The sequence below is a fragment of the Capricornis sumatraensis genome, chromosome 10 (genome assembly GCF_032405125.1).
Source record: "Capricornis sumatraensis isolate serow.1 chromosome 10, serow.2, whole genome shotgun sequence".
Taxonomy (NCBI): Eukaryota; Metazoa; Chordata; class Mammalia; order Artiodactyla; family Bovidae; genus Capricornis; species Capricornis sumatraensis.
Genome location: NC_091078.1, coordinates 25,789,387 through 25,814,367, shown reverse-complemented (window position 1 = coordinate 25,814,367; position 24,981 = coordinate 25,789,387). Strand labels below are relative to the sequence as shown.

The 24,981-nt window shown below is 36.6% G+C and overlaps 1 protein-coding gene across 2 annotated transcripts in view; it reads right to left on the bottom strand.

The window, feature by feature from the left end:
- Positions 1–24,981, bottom strand: part of JMJD1C (jumonji domain containing 1C) — a 281,539-nt gene that overhangs the window by 87,202 nt on the left and 169,356 nt on the right. The window contains exon 3 of one of the 2 annotated variants that reach the window (XM_068981931.1): positions 691–804. The exons of the other annotated variant lie outside the window; for it this stretch is intronic. Coding sequence (XP_068838032.1) covers positions 691–804 — 114 coding nt within the window. The remainder of the gene's footprint in view (positions 1–690; positions 805–24,981) is intronic. 2 annotated transcript variants of the gene reach the window in all.

Sequence of the window (24,981 nt, the reverse complement as noted above, 5' to 3'; positions counted from 1 at the left end):
TTTAATCTAAAATTCAAATATACAAAGAAAACAAACTGCTGTGCATTTTAACCTTTACCTTTAAAAAATTAACTGATAAAACATAACTAGAGATTTTAAAGACATTTAGCTTCCTACTTTTGATATGAGTTTCTTTACATGATTTAAATCTAAAAACCAGCTAGAAAACGTTTTTCCAATTAAGTTTTGTATTTAAATTGCAACAACTGGGAATTAAAATCTAGAAACTGCACAATTCAACTTATGACAATCTAAAAGGAAAATTACCACTTAAAAAGAAAATGAACTACTATTATGCTAAACTGATATGCATGTATATAGTAAATACTAATCTCATTTAATTACATGAATTGACCCAAATCTTAACCTTTAGAACTGGAGACAAAGATAATTTATACTAATATCTAACCAGTTATTATCTAACAATGAACATCATTTGAATGGCAGGGACTTTTATTTTGTTCACTTGTGCTTGCACAGCCACAGGATGCTGCCTGGCTCATAAGTAAGTTCTCTGTGTGTACTGACTGGATAAATCTATCATTTACCCTATAATCAAACTTTATCATTAAGTTTCTTATATACCTTGATGTTAGCTAGAAAGTTAGACTTAAATATTCAAAAGAATATCTGAATATCAACGAACCTTAATGAAGAGGTAATTTTTTAAAGTGACCTGAAATTTCTTACCTGGTAGGGCTGAAAGGCACTATCTTCAGTTAAAAAATCCAGTTGTTTATCTACAAGGAATTCTACTGCAGTGATTGAACTGGGTACACTTTTTTCAACCAGGGGTTTGAAAGTCTGGAAGAGAAAAAAAATTCTAATGGTTATTTTCTGGGTTTTATCCTCAAAATGTGAAGGGGTATATATAAACACAATGTATTAAAGTCATCATTATAATGATTTTAGGCTACCAATTAATATCAGTTTTCATAATCTAAAGTGATGCTTTTATCTGGAGTATTTTCTATTATTAAAAAGAAACTAAGTAGATTTTAAGAAATCATTTGAAAAAACTCCCAGTCTATTAATACATCCCAGTTGTTGAAAAGGATATAATCAAATATACATATGTATAAAAATTCCTGATCTAAAGAAAGAGAAATTGTTCCCAAAAAAGCAAACTGGATAGGAGAGGTTATTATCCCAACTCTTTTAAAATATTGTTAAGTATTATTCTGTTTAAAGCAGAGTAGTTATGATTTACATGTGTAGTTTATTTACATGTGTAGCTCACTCACATCAAGGATTTTAAATGATCAGGATGCATCTGGTCTTTTAACTCCACCCATGTACTACTTACCCCCGCCCCTGCCCCAAGCACAAATAAAAATCCAGCTGCTTCAGTAACAGCAGTACTGGGGGAAGGGCACAGGAAAAGAAGAGGGAGGTAAAAACTATTACACAGAACTCACAATCACCTTCCAGTAAACTCTCTCCAGATTTTCACTATTATAAAACAAAACAAAACAAGGGGGCATGCGGTGGTGGAGGGATGAACTGAGCAAATCCATAGTCATTTGAAGACAACTTTTACATAAATGAATTTACTCGTATTTTGAGTAGGAGGTGGGAGTGAAGGAGGCAAGAGAGGAAAAGGAAAGAAGGAAATAAAGGTACTAGGTATGCACTTTTTATGACTATCCTAATTATTTTCAAAGTAGAAGCAATCTGAATAAAAGCCAAGGTATTATATCCATGATAGTGTTTTAAAACTTACAAATGAAAACAATATTCTACTGTTTTAAAAACATAGTGACTTTACTATTAAAGAATCTAAGTTTGGAAAATGAAATAAAAAAGTAACTCAGTTTCTGAAGTACTTGTATCACAAAGGGAAATCTTTCTTGTTACAAGCAACTTGTGCGACCGTTTGGATGTAAACCAAAGATTTCTGCAGCCAGTAGAAATCTCCAGGAGATACAAAGCCATTGTAATTCCCTCTTCTTATTTATGTCTTCAAAAAATCTAACATCTTGCTAATCACAACTAAACACTCAGCTGAAAAACCTTTCAAGATTTTTAATTCAGAATGGCTCTTAAACAGTTAACTTCTCTATTTAAGAAATTATCTTTAAAGCTTTCATCAGGAGTCTGTTTTGAAAAAGCTGAAAACACAAGAGAATAAATAAGCATTTTAAACATGCCTTATTCCCATACTATTTACTTGAACTAATAAATGTATTTGTTCATAAATGAACATAAAAAAATTATCTTACATTTCCAATTTACTTTCAGTATTTATGATTAGAAAACCTAATCACAGTAATATCCTCCTTCCCATGTTCTAGGGCTAACCTTTTATGTATCAAAAGTATTTTTTTTGTGTGGGAAGTTACATTTTCAAAACAGGTATTTCCCTATTATTTAGCTATCTCCTGCTTCTGTGGCCATCTGACACTTTCCATTTACCATAACTAAATTCTTTACGAGAAATATGTAACATTCTCAAATTAAATCTGTTTAATTTTTAGCAAAAAAATTAGAAAACACTGGCAGCTTCTCAAGAGAACTTTAAATCCCTGAACTTTATCAAATGCTCTTATTTTTTTCTAAACAGTACCAAATCAGGTCAACTTGGGAAGGTTAAAAAAAGGCCCACAAAAGGTACTACCTAAATGCCTATTGTACCGATTCAATTAAGGAGGACTGGGGGAAAAAAAGTCAACTTCTCCACTCCGAGTGCCTCTTTCTTACGCAAATAATACAGGTGGTTTGCATTTCCTATGAGACCTAGTCATTTTATAATATGAAAAACATTCCTGTGAAGAGAACCTCTCAGAACTCTGCTTTTTAAGGTAAGTCAGAGATCTAAGGGTAAATTTCAATAGGCCAATTTATCATAATTTAAATTACTGAGAAAAAAAATTTAGTTTCCAGGCTTAAATAAAAAATTCTCATTTTAGGGTATCGAACTGAAAGCCACTGATAGAATCTAGCTATCATAAATGTTAAAAGACTAGTTTATAATGGTCTGTTTCTGATGCATGAATATTTATAATAACCATGTACAAATGGAAGTCAAAAGTACACCATGCTTCTTAAATAGCAAATAGGACAAGGACTTGCAAATTTTAAAACGTGCAATTACTCTAAAACTACAAATATGTTCCCAAGTGCCGATAAATACTTTTATAGTACTTGTTAAAGAAATGTTTCAATATGTATTAAACAAACAACCCTAAAAATGTGCGACTGTTCCTACTTTACTGAAAAAATTAAAGACTAACAACATATAAAACTGAGTTAAAATACATGCTAATTCCCTAAAGTGGCAAATCAATGATGTAACCATTAATAATTTTTGTATCCAAGTCAAAAACATCCACTTTAAAGACATTAGCTTAAAAATAGAAACAAATATTTAAATAAAAGTGAATGAATCCTACAGATTTTGGATGAATCTGTAGTATTTCACGGGTCTAGGTGCAATGGAATGCAAAGAAACTAGAACTCATGCATAGCTAAGTAATTCAAGACTCTAAAGATATACCATTCTATGAGGAACTTCCACAGCCTAAGGGGAAGCTACAAGCTACCATCAGATGAAAGTCACAGTAGAATGTGACCCTAATCACAAAATGACTTCATTCTAACGCTGAAAGAAGTCTTTGAAAATCCAAATTAAAACTGCCAACTAAACAAAACACTTTTTCAATTTCATTAATGGACTGAGAGTTTAAGGTCCTTTGTCTTTGTTAACTGCACTTTAAAAATAGTATAAAGTCAAATAAATACTTAGTAGAGAGCCTGCATTTCTACTAGGGCCTACCACGCTATAGGAAGAATGCTTAGAACAACTGTATCCTGTTTGGGGCTCCATGCTGCACCACATTCCATTCACATGAGGAAGAGGCGAACAGATGAGCCCTCCTCGAAAAACATTTTTAAAATAAATCAGCTACAGTTCTCAAACATAACTCAGCTGCTCAAACAAACCATGTTAAAGCTCACCATTTAACATCTGACTGGAAATTCACAAGGTTTATGTCTACAGTCCAAGTTTCTAACAATCTCCAGTTAACATTTAACAATTTCTTTTCCAAGTGAAAAAAATTAGGCTCATAAACTACAAAAATCTGATATAAATCTCGAAATACTAAAGCAGAAAACAATCTAAGATACATTTTAGAAGTCAAGGTTTAGTCTTAAAAAAAAAAAAAAAGATTGGAGTGACTCGAAAGAACAAAGTCCAAATTCCCACCCAAGCAGGTCTATTGAAAAACACGATACTGTTAGAAAACAAGTTGGGGGTGGGGACAAGCATACAGACAGAAAAAACCCTCACAAAACCAATACCCCTACTTCCCCTGAAACATTATATTCTAAAACCCTAACCCAAAACATTTCTGCTATAATACTTTAAACAACTGAGCTTGTTTTTTTATCGTACAGTGTTAGGAAATTACTACCGACACAATAAATCTCTCTCTAAACAAATGAAATCATTAAAAATTCTAAAAAACTAAGACCACGAAAGCTGGACCTGAAAAAGACAGTGACCTTAATTCCTAAAATCGAGAAGCAAAACCAAATGTAAATTAAGACAAAAGAAAAAGGAAGCAGAAAAATACAAACCGTACTTTGTTCTTGAGAATTTTAAAGTATCTTTAAATCTCTTATATCCACGACAAGGCTTTAAAGGTCAAGAAGTATAGCTGACATTTCCATTTTGTTCTTGAGCAGTATTTTTTTTTTAAATCTAGCCTCAATAATTCTTAAGTCTTCAAAAATCACAGGCAAAGGGCTCTCAAACCAAGCATTTCTGAGCTCACTTGCAGCGTCGTCATTGTATAGTAAGAAAAGCCAAGACCACAGAACGAAGCAGAGGCTGTAACCTAACAAGTCTCCGACGAGCAAATGACGATCTTCTGTCTGCTCTGGCTCAGTCCTGGCAGTGACGAGGATTACAACTCGCTCTTTGTCATCAGCACTGTGGTGTTAACGACCAAGAAATCCTGCAGCTGAAGCTCTGCTGCATCCTCCGATCTGGGTCAGGATAATTTCTCCCGAGGTCGCTTACATAACCAGTAAGATACTCCAGATAGAGAGAACAGCCATCCATCAGCTAGAGAAAGCCTTTTCCCACTGTACTCTGTCTGTGTGGAAACACACTGCAGTAGCTTCCAACAGCGCAGACACCCAAATGAGAACGACTACTTGGCTTAGGGCACACTGAGAGAAGGGAAGAGGCGGTGCTCTGTAAACTGTAACTAATCCTCCGTCACAGGTGCTGATGGAGTCACTTCCAGCACGAGTCACATTACTGGTGATTACTCATTTGGCTGCGCCATAGAGACTGGCTCATAATTTTAACAACAGACAAAGACAGACTAGTGGCGAGACTGAGAGCTCAAGTTTACTGTCTCCTTCAGAAGGCAAATGCAAAGTTTCTGCCTTACAGATTCACCAAGGTGAGAAAGTGCAAAAAACAAGTAAGACGTAAATATCTCTCAGCTGGGCAAAAGTAAAAGGTAGCTTTAAACCTATGAAGAATACTTTCTAGTGTGTTTTCAAGTAAATAATTTACTTTTACTCATTTTTCATTGGAAATACACTGATATTTTAAAAAACACAGAGGGGGAAACAGTTTAAAACATTTCTGGGGTAATAATCTAAGTGAAATCAAATGACATAACCAACAACCACACCAACACTTTACTCAAAAGAGAAACTAACTGGTAATATTTATTTTGGCAGATTAAAAAATATTCCTGAAACATTTTTATTATTTTTAAGAATAATTTAAATAGTTCATAGTTATAAAAACCTTTAATAGCTACAGATGGCTATTCAGCACCTGACACGTTATTAGTCTGAACTGAGATCTGCGCTGTATGTATAATAAACACACTGAATATGAAGAAAGAATGTCAGATATCTCCCAGTACAAGAAAACATTCACCTATTTTTAATGATGTGTGTGAATGGCCTTTTATTTTAAATTTGTCCCAATGTTAGGTATTGCAATTTCAATAAATCTAAAAATTTACACTGATTTTAATACCACACAACCAATTTATCAAATCGTCTTAAGAGAAAAACTTCCAATTCCCAGCCAGTGCCCTGTCCCTTTAAATCTATTCCAGATGTATCAGCTTCATTTCATAAAAAACATTACGTTAACTACTAGAAAAAAAGATATTTTAAATTTAGTCTATTATGCACTGTACTTATGAAAATCTCAATCCATTTTTGTTTTAAAGATGAAAGAGAGGAATAGTGATTATTCTAAAAATATTAGTAAAACTCAGTTTTAGAACAGTGATAGAAATGAAATGTAACTTTAGAACAAAGTACTTTTTAATAATGAGTCAAGTGAATATTAAATCACATACAGAATACCAGTATTTCATTTCATAATTACTTAAGATGTGATCATAAAACATGTATGGAATTAAAAGAATTCAGTGTAATATAAGTTTACAAAAAAAACAACTGGAGTAATATGGCAGCCTTATTCTGAGCCCAAAACAAACAGCAAATATTTGATTCAGGTTATTACATTATATTATAAACTATCAAATTTTAAAACAGGGCATACTACTTTTCCACAGTTTACTGTATATTAGAGAATGAGTTAAATATTTCACAAGATGCATTTTATAATGTCGCATAAATTTCAGATTTGACTATGTTGTTATTAACTTAAAAAAATGTTTGTTCCTCAAGTACTATGCGCCCTTACAAAATCAAGTAGCCTTAAGAACTATACTTAACAACTGCCACAGTATTTATATATTGCTAGTGATACACAATTTAATAATTTTATAAAATTAAAATAACATCAGTACTGAAAAAACACTCATTTTTATTTCATACATCACGGTTACATTCAAGTTAGATATTTTTCCATTACCATAAATACTACATTTTTGTTGTTTAGTTGCTAAGTCCTGTCTGACTCTTTGTGACATAGTCGATTCTTAATGGAAATAAATAAAGGTTACAAGTGCAACTAGCTGAAAACCTTAAGTATCTTCCTAATGTTTAAATTGGGCTTGATAAATATTTTTATAGGGCTTCGTTGGTGGCTCAGATGGTAAAGAATCCACCTGCAATGCAAGAGACCAGGGTTCAATCCCTGGGTCACGAAGATCCCCTGGAGAAGGGAACTGCAACCAACTACAGTAGTCCTGCTTCGGAAATCTCATGGGCAGAGGAGTCTAGTAGGCTACAGTCCATAGGGTTGCAAAGAGTTGGACATGGTTGAGCAAGTAACCCAAACATTTTTATAAATACATAAATGTATGTTCGGTCTGGTACACTGACAAATTTCTAACAAATAAAAATACTGAAGTAACAATACTGAGAAAGCATTTGGTAGCAAGCGTAAGTTGCTTAGCTTTTACAACATGTCTCCTTAAATTCTCTCGTTCTTACAACTTGTAAGAGATGTTATTAAATATCACCTTTCAGATGGCAAAAAACACAAATTTGAGGAGAGCAGCATTTTAATTCTTCAAACTGGCTCTTCTTGCGGCTTATACCTTCCTTAATGCATTAAGGAAGGAAGTTGAAGAGTTAAAATTTTTTTTTCTTTTTTTTTTTTTTGGTTGGGTAAAAGGTCTTTTCTGGCAGCTAAACCAGGCTAGAGGAAGAGGAAACTACTCCAGTTACTGCCCAGAAATACACATCTCTGACTTCCTTCCTTTTTAGCTGGTTTCTAGGTTACAAGCTGAATAAATCAACAGAGGTGAGAAAGTAAACAGAGGCTAAAAGGCAGGCAATACTGTATGGCTATCCGAAGAAAATCTGTTCCTTCCAATAATTGTAGAACCTTTATACACCTTTATACATATAATTAAGAGTTAAACTAGCATTTCGGTACCATTTATTTTGAACCATGAAAGAAACCCCTCATCTTTACAGATACAGAAATCTAAACAAACAAGTGGATTTCTCCAAGTATACAGACTGTACAAAACACCAAAAACCTCTAAGTTTCAGTGCTTTAGCATTTTAAGTACTTTTTCAGACACAAGGATAGGAAAATAAGAAAAACAATAGTAATTTAAAAATGATTTGAACTTGATATGGCCTTATCTGAAGCTGATTAGATTGAGGAAAATACTTTTCAATATGTCCTATTGTCCTATTAATCTATAAAATATATAATCAAATGCATAACTGTTGCATTGTGGTTTATTACCCTAATGGCTAACATCTTCACATTAATATATCTATGTAGATATTCCAGGCACTGCAAACGCGGTGTAGCATGGTATACTTCAACAGACCATGAAGTTCCAGATGATACAGACCTAACACTGATTTTTAAACTCTCTTTTCTCCCCTAAGCATGCAGGACATTCAATCAACCAATATTTGTGCGATGTCTTAAATTAGTGCACCTTTCCCTCCCTTCTTCACTACATCCTGGGTAAAGTGCCCCAGTCGTAAGAGGAAAGTTACGCAACAACAGAATGTGTTCATTTAACTCTGTAAATATTTATCATAATTTTTATGACATATAGTTGAGTAAGAAAAATCACTGCTGAGAACACAAAAGCACTATGCAGTCTCTGTGTTTCAATAAGCATTATGGCTGAATTCAGTGTCCTTTTATCCTTTCCTTCTAGTCCTTCTGAGTACTAATAAAGCACATATTCTAACTGGAGTAGTAGTTTTATCTGTTTGTCCTATCTATGACTTCTCTTTAAGAATCTCCCTGATCACTCTTTTTTCTTCCCAATATCATGAGGTTTTACTTACAATCATTCCTCTGTAATGGCAAGGAATTGGTTTCAGGGTCTAGGAGGATATCAAAATCTTTCAAGGCTCAAGTTTCTTACATGAAATAGAATAGTATTTGCATATAACCCTCCCATATACTTTAAGTCATCTCTAGATTACTTATAATACCTAATATAACATAAATACTATGTAAATAGTTGACAGCTTTAGTGGCCCAGTCATGTTCAACTCTTTGCAACCAAATAGACTAAGCCTGCCAGCCTCCTCTGTCCAAGTAATTCTCCAGGCAAGAATACTGGAGTGGGCTGCCATTCCTTTCTCCAGGGGATCTTCCTAACCCAGGGATCGAACCTGGGGTCTCCTATCTTGCAGGCAGATTCTTTACTGTCTGAACCACCGGGAAAGTCCTCAAAATTGTTGATAGGCACAAGGAAAATTCAAGTTTTGCTTTTGAGAATCTTTTGGTATTTTTTCTTCTGAAATTTTTCATCCATGGTTGATTGACTCCTCATATGCAGAACACACAAGTAGGGAGGTCTGACTGTCCTTCTCCTCCTCTACAACTTCATGGGTGTATGCCATTAAGGTAACTAATTTTTCTTTCCATTAACAAATAATTCCAGGACTTCCCTGAGGGTCAAATGGTCAAGAATCCACCTGTCAAATGCAGGTGACATGGACCCAATCCCTGGTCTGGGAAGATTCCACATGCCATGGGACAACCAAGCCCATGGACCACAACTACTGAACTCTGCAACTGCTGAAACCCCAGCACCTAGACCAAGAGAAGCCCCCCGCAAGGAGAAGCACGTGGCACCTCCCCATCAGAGGCGCTGCCACTCGCCGCAGCGGAAGAGAGCCTGTGTGAAGCAATGAAGATCCAGTGCAGCCAGAAATAAAATTAAAACTTATAGCAATAGATTTTTAGACCTAAATTTTCATCTCACTCTAACCTGTATTTTATAGCTTTTATATTTTTTATATTATTTATATTTTATATTTTTTATATTTTATATACTACTGGAGGACACAGATATACCCTGTAACCACATAAAACCAAAAATAACTAGAATTAAATGCTAAGTTTTCACGCTTCTTTCAAAACCACTAGAAATATTCTCACTACAATTTTAGAAATAGTTGCCTCCAAATTCATTAATACAGTGATGTTTGATGATTTACTTTGGTTCCCTTGCTTATATTATAATATTCTGAATACCTGATATTTTTCCTTTAAACCTCTGTCAATAATGTTAAAAAAAACTATTCCATAATTTTAATATGACTGAAAAAAATATCAAGAACATTTTGGAAGCAAACACATCAAATTTATGGAAAATATAATCAGACAAGTTCTAGAAAGAAAGAAAAGAATACAAATCAATGATATGGAACTAGCCATAAAAGATACAACACATTTTTAATGCTTTAATTAATACAACAAGGTGAAACTGGAACACAACACACATAAATAATAATCAATGGATTGTTTAAAAAGTCCCAAAATAGTTTCAGGTAAGTATGGGAATTTAGGGTAAAATAAAGGTGGATTTTCAAATCAGAGGGGGTAAAATGAAAATGAGGAAATCAAATACAAGAAAAACAGCTGTTAAAACAGAAATGGAACTTTAGTGACTAAGGTTCTCATTTTTACAGATGAAGAAATGGACATTCAGGGAGATTAAATGACTTTTATCAAAATACTTGTAGAAACGCTACAACTAGAAACAAGATTTCTGAATTCATAACTGAATGAATGACTTTTACTATGTAATACGGTGTAAAAGAACCATGTTTTCTTCATGCTTGTTGACATGAGGTAGCAGAAAGCAAAGTGTCTTGCGATCTGCTGAATAAAGCTTTAAACTTTGAACGTAAAATGGAGGAAATCGAAGACACTTATTTCAATTATCAAAAAGAACAAGCACCTATCAAAAAGAACTAGGTAAACAATTCAACATAAAGGAGCTTTTAAAGATAACTTCTGAAAAACAGGTGGCTCAGACAGTAAAGCGTCTGTCTACAATGCGGGAGACCCGGGTTCGATCCCTTGGTTGGGAAGATCCCCTGGAGAAGGAAATGGCAATCCACTCCAGTACTCTTGCCTGGAAAATCCCATGGACGGAGGAGCCTGGTAGGCTACAGTCCATGGGGTCTCCAAAGAGTCGGACACGACTGAGCAATTTCACTTTCACTTTCTTTCTGAAAAACAGCATTTCAGACAATGAGAAAACACTGATATTAATAGTTTTTCAGTTTAATTATTTTGTCACTAGTATGTCTGTCAAGAAAAAATATTTAAATGTAGAAAGTGTAAACTAGGAATTAAAATTAAACTAAACCATACAAAACACATATTGGATCCTATTTCTAGAAAAAATTAGTTTTCCTTATAAATAATGTAATTATTGTCAGTTCAGTTCAGTCGTTCAGTTGCGTCTGACTCTTTGTGACCCCACTGACTGCAGCGCACCAGTCCTCCCTGTCCATCATCAACTCCAGGAGCTTGCTAAAACTCATGTCCATCGAGTCAGTGATGCCATCCAACTATCTCATCCTCTGTCGTCACCTTCTTCTGGCTTCAATCTTCCCCAGCATCAGGGTCTTTTCCAATGAGTCAGTTCTCTGCATCAGGCGGCCAAAGTATTGAAGCTTCAGCTTCAGCATCAGTCCTTTCAATGAATATGCAGGGTTGATTTCCTTTAGGATTGACTGGTTTGATCTTGCAGTCCAAGGGACTCTCAAGAGTCTTCTCTAACAACACAGTTCAAAAGCATCAATTCTTTGGCGTTCAGCTTTCTTTATAGTCCACTCACATATCCACACATGACTACTGAAAAAATCAGCTTAGACTAGATGGACCTTTGTTGGCAAAGTAATGTCTCAGCTTTTTAATATGCTGTTTAGACTGGTCATACATAGCTTTTCACTTTCATGCATTGGAGAAGGAAATGGCAACCCACTCCAGTGTTCTTGCCTGGAGAATCCCAGGGATGGGGGAGACTGGTGGGCTGCTGTCTATGGGGGCACACAGAGTCAGACACGACTGAAGTGACTTAGCAGCAGCAGCAGCTTTTCTTCCAAGGAGCAAGCATCTTTTAATTTCATGGCTGCAGTCACTATCTGCAGTGATTTTGGAGCCCAAGAAAATAAAGTCTGTCACTGTTTCCATTGTTTCCCCATCTATTTACCATGAAGTGATGGGACCAGATGCCATGATCTTAGTTTTCTGAATGTTGAGTTATATGCCAGCTTTTTCAATGTCCTCTTTTCACTTCCTCTTTCACTTTCATCAAGAGGTTCTTTAGTTCCTCCTCACTTTCTGCCCTAAGGGTGATGTCATCTGGACATCTGAGGTTATTGATATTTTTCCTGGCAATCTTGATTTCAGCTTGTGCTTCATCCAGCCTGGCATTTGGCATGAGGTACTCTGCATATAAGTTAAATAAGCAGGGTGACAACATACAGCCTTGACGTACTCCTTTCCAGATTTGGAACCAGTCTGTTGTTCCATGTCCAGTTCTAACTGTTGCTTCTTGACCTCCACGGTTTTCTCAGGAGGCAGGTCAGGTGATCTGGTATTCCCATCTCTTTCAGAATTTTCCCCAGTTTGTTGAGATTAGAGAATAATTTGGAAAACAAAAGAATTGAGTGTAGAAAAGGATCTCATAGTTCTAAGCATGAACTCAGTCAGTTAAGCATGTGTCCTTTTGGCCTTTTTTTCACAAGTATGTATATTTGTTACCAAGTTTTAAGGAACATACGCTTTATAAGTTGCTCATTTCACTTAGTACTCTTTTTCTCTTTCTTTTTTGGTCCGCAACACAGCTTTTGGGATGACAGTTCCCCAACCAGGGACTGAACCCAGGCCCCTGCAGTGAAAGCACAGGGAGCCCTAACCACTAGACTGCCAGGCAATTTTCCACTTAGCGCTCTCTTCATGCTATGACACTGCCATCATTTAAAATATCTAACTAGTAAATACTTAAGCAAACATTAAGTTTTCATTACACCTTTTCTCAGTGTTGGGAGATTTAGGCCTTCTTCACTTTTCCACTATTACAAAAATCAGAGGAAAATCATCCTTCTTTTGTTAAACAACCAAAATTCCAAGTTTATATGGGTTCAGATAAATTACATGTTAGCATATTAAATTGACAGATACAAACGGAGAGCCATTACTGGCAATCTTTGGAGAAAAAAATAACATTATCAAGATATTAGAGATAAGTTATCTATTTATATTATTAATATTTGTAAATAAAGGAGCTATTCAGAAAAAAAAATACATGCTAGCAAATGAACTTCAGCAAAACTCCAAGATGGACAATTAGAACCATGGAAGAGAAAAAAAAAACAAACCCACAAAGTGATTACTAATAGCCAAATATATTCACTGAGAGTAATTTGTCTTTTAGTAAAAACAAAGGTTACTTTTATGAAGAAACTCTACCATAGGTAAATCAATGAAATGTGGGCTACATGACGGTTCTTGGTACATTTACATCTAGTTAAACAGTACTGAATAATAGTATTACTTTTAACATATACAATCCCTTCATCTTTCATCTTATACACTATCACTTGAAGGCTACCTTTATTTACAAATTAATATATGACAGAATTATTCTAAAATAAATCTTACCAAAAATGCAATTAAGACCTAGATTTTAAAATGATCAAGAAAAGTGGAATAAGGATTACTCTCAAATTTAATAGTCAAAAATTTAGGTTCTATTTTTAAGTTAAAAAAAAAATCAACTACACAGGTAGAATGCAAGAGAGATTCAGATTCCTAGAAATTCATGTGAAAAGAGTCCTGGAGGATTTCAAGACACTAAGACAAGAGAAGTTATGTATTTTTAAAAAGAAAGGACAGAGTGGGGGGGTAAATCAAAATTTTGACACAAAGTACCCAGACCAAGGGAGGTACTGGTCCCTTTAGACTTTACATTGGTCAAACAATGTCGGAATATCTTGTTCAATTTTGGACATAAAAGAGGAACAATTACAAACTAAGATGTTCGACACTTTAAAATCATGGATTATTAGAATCATTTGAAAGAATGAACAAACTATTTAGTTATATACAATTATTTAAAGGGTTGGGTAATTTGAAAAGAAAGAAGCTTATAAGCAAAATTTTCAGGAAGCCAATTCTAGCTCAACAAAAAGAATGTACAAATTTTTAATAATTAAACACTATCAAACCAACATAGACTTATGAAGTAGTGAACTTCCAATAACTAGAAGCAATCAAGAATCTGGATGAAAACTAACTTGACAAGCTTGTCACTGAAGGATCCCATTTCTGGCTTTGGCAAAGGGTTTTTCATGAAATATCAAAGACATTTTCAAATTCTAAGATTCTAATACTGTATTCTTTAAGCAGCTTAATGTTTAAGAGCAAATTGAAGATGAACAAAACTAAACCAAACTTTTCATAAATGCTGCTACTGCTACTTTTGCATGTAAAAAAGCATAAAAAGAGTACTGCTGAATGTTCACGTTCACCTTATTGACTTAAGGTGGCAGAATGCAAAGTAAAAAGTAACATTTCCCATTTCAGACTAAATTAACCAAGACTTACTCTGCTTGGTAAAAATAAAACTATGTCGGAGACTTTCATGACACAGAAATTTCTGTACTCCACAGATCCTTTTATCTCTTATGATGAAAAAGTAAATGTAATTTTGTGAGAATAAAAAAATTACAAAATTAAGTCAACTCAACCATAAATGCAAAACATGTGTTAAAATGTCAATAACCAGAAAATCAAAGAAGAAATTCAAAGTTAAGCTAAAGAAAACATTTAAAAATATTTTTTCTCATTTTTCTTAATCATTTCACTGCTTGTATTCTTGGAAACTTTAATATGGTATCTACTTGGTTTTGAGAACTTCTGTATGGCAAACATCTGTTACTTGTGCAGCACAAGTCCTCTACAATTATTTCTCCATTATATCCTTGTTTGTTAAAAACACTGATGATGTTAGCAACAATCTGGAAGCTGAATTTTTCAACTAACAAGGGGAATTCACAATCTCCATTAAGTATAATACATTAACTATTTTGGTTATTTTAAAAATTAATACATTTTAGGTGATAATTATCATATATGCTAAACAGTATTTAGATTCAAAATATGGTAATATCAAAGTTATAAAAATTTCAAGCATATTTCATTAAGTATTGATAACTTATGCCAACATTTTGACAGCCCTGAAATAACAAAACACTACAATGCCAAGTAAAAAGACTACAACAGAACAGAGAACTTAAAGACTTTGGCATTTAAGTATTTTCTTTGAATTACTATCAAATTATGAGTCACTCAAAATGAACTTCCCTTCCCTTCTAATATATTACAGGACAACTGAAAGTTATATTGCAAAAAACCCCACAAAAACAAAACAAAAATCCCCCCAGAGAAAAGGAATACCCATTATCTAATTTCAGGTTAATATATAATGTAATTTTGCTATACATCCTTTAAACAAACTCCCTCCCTTCTAAAGCTCTGTTTTCTTAATTTAGATCAGTTCCTATTCCATTGAGGACATCTTCCTCTAAGAGGATGAGGCAACCAAAGTCCCAAGGCTAAGTGGGAAGGGAAAAAGGTAAGACCCATTAGTGATGCACAGAAGCTTTTTGCTTAAGTTTATCTCTATACAGAAAGGAAATTATCACAATTAGACTCTTCATAGATAATAAAGATTCCTTACAGGATCTTAGTTTCCTTCAAAGTTTCAGCAGCCTGTAAGCAGTCTGGGCAAACAAACTTCTTTGGGACTCCCATGGATTTAGTGGTGTTTTACCACTTTCAAAACTCCCTGAGAAGTTGCTTTCTCCTCAGAGATAGCTTCTCTACATTGACTACTTACCACCTGCTTTTAGGAGTTATTTAAAGTGGAACAAGTTTTCCTAATTCCAGAATCCTTAGGATGATCTTTCCTACTTCCCAGTATATTTACATCAAACTATATTTTATATTTTAACTTTGAGTGTATTCTACCTTGGCCTTGGATAACATGAGCACACTGATAAAGTTACATTATTTAGTTAAAAAAAAATCAAACCATTTAAATGGTCATGGAACTATGAATTTTTCTACTCTAATGGGAAGAAACACTACATAAGGAAGCAAGTGCTAAAATAACAACAAACTAGTGAATATAATGGAGAAGGAAATGGCAAGCCACTCCAGTAGTCTTGCCTGGAGAATCCCACAGACTGAGGAGCCTGGCAGGCTGCAGTCCATGGGGTGGCACAGGGTCAGACACAACTGAAGCGACTTAGCAGAATCAAGATAGGGGGGAGAAACAACCACCACCTCAGATATGCGTATGATACCACTCTAATGACAGAAAGTGAAGAAGAACTAAAGAGTTTCTTGATGAGGATGAAGGAGGAGAGTGGAAGAGCTGGCTTAAAGACTAAATATTAAGGCTCCAGAATCACTGCAGATGGTGACTGCAGCCATGAAATCAGAAGACGACTGCTTCTCAGCAGGAAGCGATGACAAACCTAGACAGTTGCTGAAAAGCAGAGACATTACTCTGCAGACAAAGATCACTATAGTAAAGGCTATGATCTTCCAAGTGGTCACGTATGGTTGTAAGAGCTGGACCGTAAAGAAGGCCAAAGAATTGATTCCTTCGAACTGTGGTGCTGGAGAAAACTCCTGAAAGTCCCTTGGATAGCAAGGATTTCAAACCAGTCAATCTTAAGGGAGATCAACTCTGAGTATTCACTGGAAGGACCGATGCTGAAGCTGAAGCTCCAGTATTTTGGTGATCTGATGCAAGCAGACGACTCAAGTGGAAAACTCGGATGCTAGGAAAGGTCGAGGGCAGGAGAAGAGGGCATTCGAGATTGAGATGGCTGGACGGCACCACCTATGCAATGAAGATGAACTTGGGCAAACTCCGGGAGATGGTAAGGGACAGGGCGGTCTGGTGTGCTGCAGTCTATGGGGTCACAAAGAGTCGGACATGACGGAGTGACTGAACAACAACTAAAAACACCTACATACTTTCCACTGCCACTTGCTTTGTCAGAAAGGAGGGAGTTTTCTTTACCATTCTCTTATATTAGTGAGCTAGACTGAGCTTCAGTATGCTTCATTAAGTTTATTACTACATTAATTGGTGAAGAATCCAGAAGAATATACTTTACTTCCAGAGCTTAATGCTGAAGGCAGAGTGGTGTCAGCTAAGTCCTGAAACAGTGGTTCTCAAAGGACCGCCCTCCACCATCTAGCTTCATGGACAGTGCCAACCATCTAGTTTAAAATGAAGATTCTCAGGCTCCACCACTACCAGGATCAAAATTCCTGGTTGGAGAGCCTAGCAACCTGTTTTTAACAAGTGGTGGGTAACTCTGGAGCACCTTAAAGTCTGAGGGCCACTGGATCAAGGAAGTGCTCTTAATGTAACCTCTTTGGGGTCAGTGTACTCTCTTAGTCTGATGAAAGCTATAGGTCCAAAGAAACACGACAACCTAGAATTTTGCATCATAATATCAGGGATTTCCAAGATCATCTGAGACTCTTCCAAGAAAATGCATTTGTAAGCTTTAACCCTGATCATATACTCAATTAAAAACTCTGAGGATGTGGCAATCTATTGTAAATATTTTTAAAACTTCATTTTTAAAACCTTTCCCCCACTGCCTCAGCATATCAACAAACAGGCTGTAAGCACCCTGCCAGGTGAGCAGGATGGATGATAAGGTATGATAAGTATACCTGGATGGTAAGGTTGGCTTCTGCCACAATTTCCCTTTCCTGCCTTCCTCTGACCATGACCTAGTAACATTCAAAGGCACCAATGAAATCTTCTTGGCTCTTTTACTTGGGTAATCCAACTGACCTCCCCCTACACCCCCAAGAAGGACACTAGCCTGCAGGTCCTTGTGCGCTCTTTTGGCGCCCCATCTGCTGCTTGAGCTTTCTCCCTGCGGCACACAGTGACTTCATCTCTCCAGGACCTCTGAGTAAAACAAACTCTGTTTTCCTGTGGCTCCTGTGTCTCGCCTTGTGGCTATACCTCAAATAAAAGAACACACAACAGGCCTAGGAATCCGCAGTTTTAAAATGCTATTTGAGTTAAATCTGAGGTTCAGTCAGCTTTGAGAATCATTGCTTCATGGATCCATGAATGTTGGCTGACCACATCTAGCCTAGAGTGATCATATCTCAAGATAAAGTGCCCCAGTTCAGGGCTCAGAAAGTCTCTTGACAGACCAGTCTCATTATCACTTCAATAACTCAACCTTCTACTCTCTCAGAAAGCACAGGGTCTTTAAATAGCTTTTCAATAGCTTTACATTGGAAAGCTGTTCATTATCAGTTTGGTGATATGAGAATCATGTAGAGATCAATTTCACACACCAGGTTCTCAAATTCAAATCATCTAGAAGGAAATGGCAGTCCACTCCAGTATTCTTGCCTGGAGAATCTCATGCACAGAGGAGCCTGGCAGGCTACAGTCCATGGGGTTCCAAGAGTCAAACACAACTTAGCAACTAAAGGGAGAGAGAGAGGGCTGGTGGGGGATAAGCTCTTTTGTATTATGCAGAGATACCTGTTTAAAGATGCCTTGGATTCCTAAAGATACCACAGCAGTCAAAGAAGCAGGCTCAGAAAGCGACAATGCTACATCCCTAGATTAAAGGAAAAGAACAAATGGAGCCCAAAGAGTAAACAATGTAACCACAATAGTGGCTTTTTCTTGATGCTTAAAAAATTCAAGTAATCCAATCATTACTGTTCCTTACTTTCTACTCAATAGGAGAAACAGAGGAAGTTCAAGGGCAGATACAAAGAGCCAGAAGTACAGTTAATCATTCAACAAAAAAGATTCCCAAGCTGATTAAAACTGGCTGTGAAGGAGCAAAATAATTTCCCAGGTAACATGAACTATGAACCAGGAATTAGTTGGCTTAAGATTGTGATCCAAAGAGGTGTGAAACGAAATGTATCTTTTTCAGTCCACAGAGGTGATGGCCCCAAATTACCTCACAATCTTGTATCATGTTTGATCAATGATAGCGATTTGGGGGGTGGGGGGAGACAGGGCACATTAAGGTTAAGTGCTTTATCCTGACATCTAGAAAATAAACATGAAGATACATTGTAAGGTGCTCACCTTTAGAATGGTAACAGTTATATGTGGAACCTGAATATGACACAGATGGACCTATCTACAAAACAGGTTCACAGACAGAGAAGACCTGCGGCACACACAAAACGAATGGACAACAAGGTCCTACCATACAGCACATTTAACTATACTCAGTGTCTTGTGACGAACCCTAATGGAGAAGAATATAGAACAGAATGCATATGTATGCTAAATCATGTTGCTGTGCAGCAAAAAGTAACACAACATCGTGAATCAATTATACTTCAATTAGAAAAAACATAATGCGTTTACGAACTGAATCAAGCTCTCAAATTACATGCCTTAGTTATTATTAACATAAATGCATGACAATTATTCATTCAGTTATCAAACGTGTGCACAGCCCCTATAACGTGCTACACATCTACTGCACACATTATATACCAACAGTAAGAATTTTTGTTTGTTTTCCTTGACCTCTAATCTAGATAATAAAGGAACTAACTGCTCTTGTACAACGAAATTAACAAGAGTAAACGTTAAATCCACAGTTTAGGTTCCAAAAAGCCACTAAAGTCTGATGCGACACACACTCCCATCCCATCCCTCACAGGCACACATTACTATACTATGCAGTAAAACTTGTTTGGCCCCTTTTGATGCAAAAAAGGATTAGAAGTTTTATTCATTCCACAAATAGTCACTGTAATATCAACATTGTGTTAAGCACTTTCTTAGAAATTTGTGGATGATGCAAAGGTGAAGCTAAACAGAAACTGTATAAGGCAAGAATGTACTGTGATGTGAATGCTAAACTTGCTATTACAGTGTTCTAACTATATGAATTACAGTTCCAGTGACTGAGATCATTTCAAATGAAGATTAAAGTAATCCCATTCAGAAAGATATCAATATTAAAAAAGATAAAAGTAGGTGACATGGATAGCAAAAGTCTGTCTAAAATCAAGGTATGTTAGACTAGATAAAGGAACCAGAAATGTTTACCCTAAGGTCGTTATTATGTTTTAACATACAAGAAAAAAGTGACATTATCTTGTTCGATAGCTGAGGATCTAAACCTGTTTTTGTTTATTTTTAAACCCTTCAAGGGTCCCCCAAATCCTTCAAATTGTTAAAAATTTATGAATGTTAGAAAAATTTCCCCCCTGGGAAAAGAGTTCTTGATACAATCTATCAGATTTTCTAAGGAGTCCCTGACCCAAAAGACTTTAAGAAACAGTGCCCAGAGGATAAAGTAGGTTCAATATATGGAAGTTATGTCTAGCTGGTTCAATGTCAGGAAAAGCTTTGTATCAATTTTAGCTAAGCAGAATGGGATGAGCTATCTTATGGAGTAGTAATATCTCAGAAACAAAGCATTCCTCCATGCAGAGGGTATTCATTTATATAGGACACTACAACATAAAAGGTTGTGGACACACTTCAAAATATGAAAGAGCTCTGATTATGAAAGATATTTCAAAATTTTACATATTAGAGAAGAGCAAGAGTTTTCAGTGTTTATCAAAAGAGTATCACCTGCTAAAATCATTGTTACTTAAGAATTTAATTTATGGGTAGGATGTATATGGCATAATAAATTGCTATAAATGTGTGTATGTTGTGTTTGTCTGTATAATATCCAATTCTCCTCTAGACAACAGGAAAAAATGGGATGTACAAGTTCCTAAGATACAATTACAACAGGGTGCAAGAATTGTGCGTGGCATTTTGGACACTGGGAGAACATAAAGGGGATATGGAGAAACTGAAGACAAGGAAACACCAAGGAGTCGAATGATTCACTGAGCTCAGATTATCTCATCTATGTATTGATAGCTATGTCACCTTTAAAATAGGCATTCATTGGGGATACCTATCATGATCTTATGTGTCTTCTGCCAAAAATGTAAAAGATAAAAAAAGACCACCACCACAAGAGAAGATCCTACACATGGACATCACCATATGTTCAATAATGAAATCTGACTGATTATATTCTTTACAGCCAAAGATGGAGAAGCTCTAAACAGTCGGCAAAAACAAGACCAGGAGCTGACTGTGGCTCAGATCATGAAATCCTTACTGCCAAAATCAGACTTAAACTGAAGAAAGTAGGGAAAACCACTAGTCCATTCAGGTATGACCTAAATCAAATCCCTTATGATTATGCAGTGGAAGTGACAAATAGATTCAAGGGATTAGACCTGATAGAGTGCATGGAGAACAATGGACGGAGGCTCCTGACATGGTAGAGGAGGCAGGGATCAAGACCATCCCCCCAAAAAGAAATGCAAAAAGGCAAAATGGCTGTCTGGGGAGGCCTTACAAATAGTTGAGAAAAGAAAAGATGCAAAAGGCAAAGGAGAAAAGGAAAGATATAAGCATCTGAATGCAGAGTTCCAAAGAATACCAAGGGGAGATAAGAAAGCCTTTCTCAGCTATCAATGCAAAGAAATAGAGGAAAACAACAGAATGGGAAAGACTAGAGATCTCTTCAAGAAAATTAGAGATACCAAGGGAACATTTCATGCAAAGATGGGCTCGATAAAGGACAGAAATGGTCTGGACCTGACAGAAGCAGAAGATATCAAGAAGAGGTGGCAAGAATACACAGAACTGTACAAAAAAGATCTTCACGACCCAGATAATCACGATGCAGTGATCACTTACCTAGAGCCAGACATCCTGGAAAGTGAAGTCAAGTGGGCCTTAGAAAGCATCACTATGAACAAAGCTAGTGGAGGTGATGGAATTCCAGTTGAGCTATTTCAAATCCTGAAAGATGATGCTGTGAAAGTGCTGCACTCAATATGCCAGCAAATTTGGAAAACTCAGCAGTGGCCACAGGACTGGAAAAGGTCAGTTTTCATTCCAATCCCAAAGAAAGGCAATGCCAAAGAATGCTCAAACTACCGCACAATTGCACTCATCTCACATGGTAGTAAAGTAATGCTCAAAATTCTCCAAGCCAAGCTTCAGCAATACGTGAACCGTGAACTTCCAGATGTTCAAGCTGGTTTTAGAAAAGGCAGAGGAACAAGAGATCAAATTGCCAACATCCGCTGGATCATGGAAAAAGCAAGAGTTCCAGAAAAACATCTATTTCTGCTTTATTGACTATGCCAAAGCCTTGACTGTGTGGATCACAATCAACTGGAAAATTCTGAAAGAGATGGGAATACCAGACCACCTGACCTGCCTCTTGAGAAACCCATATGCAGGTCAGGAAGCAACAGTTAGAACTGGACATGGAACAACAGACTGGTTCCAAATAGGAAAAGGAGTATGTCAAGGCTGTATATTGTCACCCTGCTTATTTAACTTCTATGCAGAGTACCTCATGAGAAACGATGGGCTGGAAGAAGCACAAGCTGAAATCAAGATGGCCAGGAGAAACACCAATAACCTCAGATATGCAGAATACACCACCCTAATGGCAGAAAGTGAAGAGAAACTAAAAAACCTCTCGATGAAAGTGAAAGAGGAGAGTGAACAAGTTAGCTTGAAGCTCAACATTCAGAAAACGAAGATCATGGCATCCGGTCCCATCACTTCATGGGAAATAGATGGGGAAACAGTGGAAACAGTGTCAGACTTTATTCCTTTGGGCTCCAAAATCACTGCAGATGGTGATTATAGCCATGAAACTAAAAGACGCTTACTCCTTGGAAGGAAAGTTATGACCAACCTAGATAGCATATTCAAAAGCAGAGACATTACTTTGACAACAAAGGTCTGTCTAGTCAAGAGTATGGTTTTTCCAGTGGTCATGTATGGATGTGAGATTTGGACTATGAAGAAAGCTGAGCGCCGAAGAATCGATGCTTTGGAACTGTGGTGTTGGAGAAGACTCTTAAGAGTCCTTTGGACTGCAAGGAGATCCAATCAGTCCATTCTAAACAAGATCAATCCTGGGTGTTCTTTGGAAGGACTGATGCTAAAGCTGAAACTCCAATACTTTGGTCACCTCATGCGAAGAGTTGACTCATTGGAAAAGACCCTGATGCTGGGAGGAATTGGGGGCAAGAGGAGAAGGGGATGACAGAGGATGAGATGGGTGGATGGCATCACCGACTCGATGGAAATGAGTTTGGGTGAACTCCGGGGGTTGGTGATGGACAGGGAGGCCTGGCGTGCTGCGATTCATGGGGTTGCAGAGTCGGACACGACAGAGCAATTTAATTGAACTGAATGACATCTGATGTTCAACATATTTTCACATGCATATTTGCCATCTCTAAAGCTTCTTTGATGAGCTTCTTTTACTCATTTCTTAACCAGTTTTCTTATTGTTGAGTTTCAGGAGTTCTTTTTATATTTTGGACAAGAGTTGAAACCAAGCACCCTTAAAACCGAATTCCCCTGCACAGCGTATGATTAACCTCTGTCTCTATCCAAAACTTCACTGCCTTTCTTGCCTGACACCTTTTCCCCTCTAGACTGAATAGTATCAAATAAAAGGGTGGTGTTGAAAAGTAGCAGGACCCTGTGAGGCCCTTCTGGGTATAAAAGCCTTTCTGTGTTCTCCCTTTTTGTGTGCAGAGTAAGTCTTTAGTCTCCCAGACCTTTCTGAGTTCTAAAGAACAGTTAAAGCAGTTAATAATTAGGGAAGTGAGAGAATGCAGAAACAAACAAAAAAAGCATTTAAGAAACAATGGTTCAGCAACAAAACAGAGTCCCAGTTCCTCCTCAAGGGATATACCTAACTATCTGATGCATATCTTTAAGTAGTTCTACAGGATCTAAGATCCCTGCCCAGGTGGAGGATATGATTACAAGTTGACAGCAATCATGTAGCCCCTAGACTGGTTACAACAAGAAGGCTGATGACTAAGATCCCTGAAACACCACCCTGTTACCTTACCAGCAATCAATCAAAAATAGTCATGTACCCTGGAGCTCTCAGCCCAAATGCTGTCTTTAAAAACTCTTCCATGAAAGCCACAGGAGAGTTCATCTGGTCCTTCTGAGCATGAACAGCCTGTTCTCCTTGTTTTCCCTGCAATAAATCTTCCTCTGCTCCAAACTCTTGACATTTCGGTTTGTTTGGCCTCACTGTGAGTAGGACACATGAACTTGGGTTCAACAGCACAGTCTTCTGTCAGACATGTCTTTTCTTTTGCAAATACCTTTCTCCTAGTCTATGGTCTGTCTTCTCATTCTTTTAATCTCCTTATTTTTGCTATGTATATTTAAATTGATTTAATACCTTTGTTATTTCTATATTTTAATATATAATAAACTTTGGCTCACTTACCAAAAAACTCAGAACTGCTGCTGCTGCTAAGTCGCTTCAGTCGTGTCTGACTCTGTGCGACCCCATAGAGGGCAGCCGACCAGGCTCTCCCGTCTCTGGGATTCTCCAGGCAAGAACACTGGAGTTGGTTGCCATTTCCTGCTCCAAAGCATGAAAGTGAAAATTGACAGTGAAGTCGCTCAGTAGTGTCCGACTCTTAGCGACCCCATGGACTGCAGCCTACCAGGCTCCTCCATCCATGGGATTTTCCAGGCAAGAGTACTGGAGTGGGGTGCCAAAACTCAGAACTAGTGAAATTTAAATCACTGTACTTCTCAGGAAACTGAAGCCCAAATTTTTTGGTAGTTATATAAAAAGGTTTTCCTATGATTTATTCCTGTAAGAATTTTCTACGAGAAACTGAAATTTTTCTGTCTTGGAAAACTGGTAATTTAATTTACAATTATTCATTTCGCTAGGCACGTGATAAAAATGATTTAAGATCTGAAGTAAAGAAAAAAGCATGAATGTAAATACATAACTGGAAACATTAATTAAACTAGAAGAAATGTGTGTGTGTATCCATGTATGCATGCTCAATCACTTAGTCCTGTCTAAGTCCTGTGATCACATGGAGTATAACCCACCAGGTTCCTCTGTAAATGGGATTTTCCAGGCAAGAATACTAGAGTGGTTTGTGATTCCCTTCCACAGGGATCAAACCCGAGTCTTCCGAATTGGAAGGTGGATTCTTTACCTCTGAGCCACCTGGAAAGCCCCCCACAAATGACTGACTGATAGTAAAAAGCATTGGGAATATTTCTTTTCTCTTTTTTGCAACTGCAGCAGTAATCTGCAGTCTTATAAATTACGACAATAAGCAGTGAGTGACTTGTTTTCATGAAGTGACTAGTA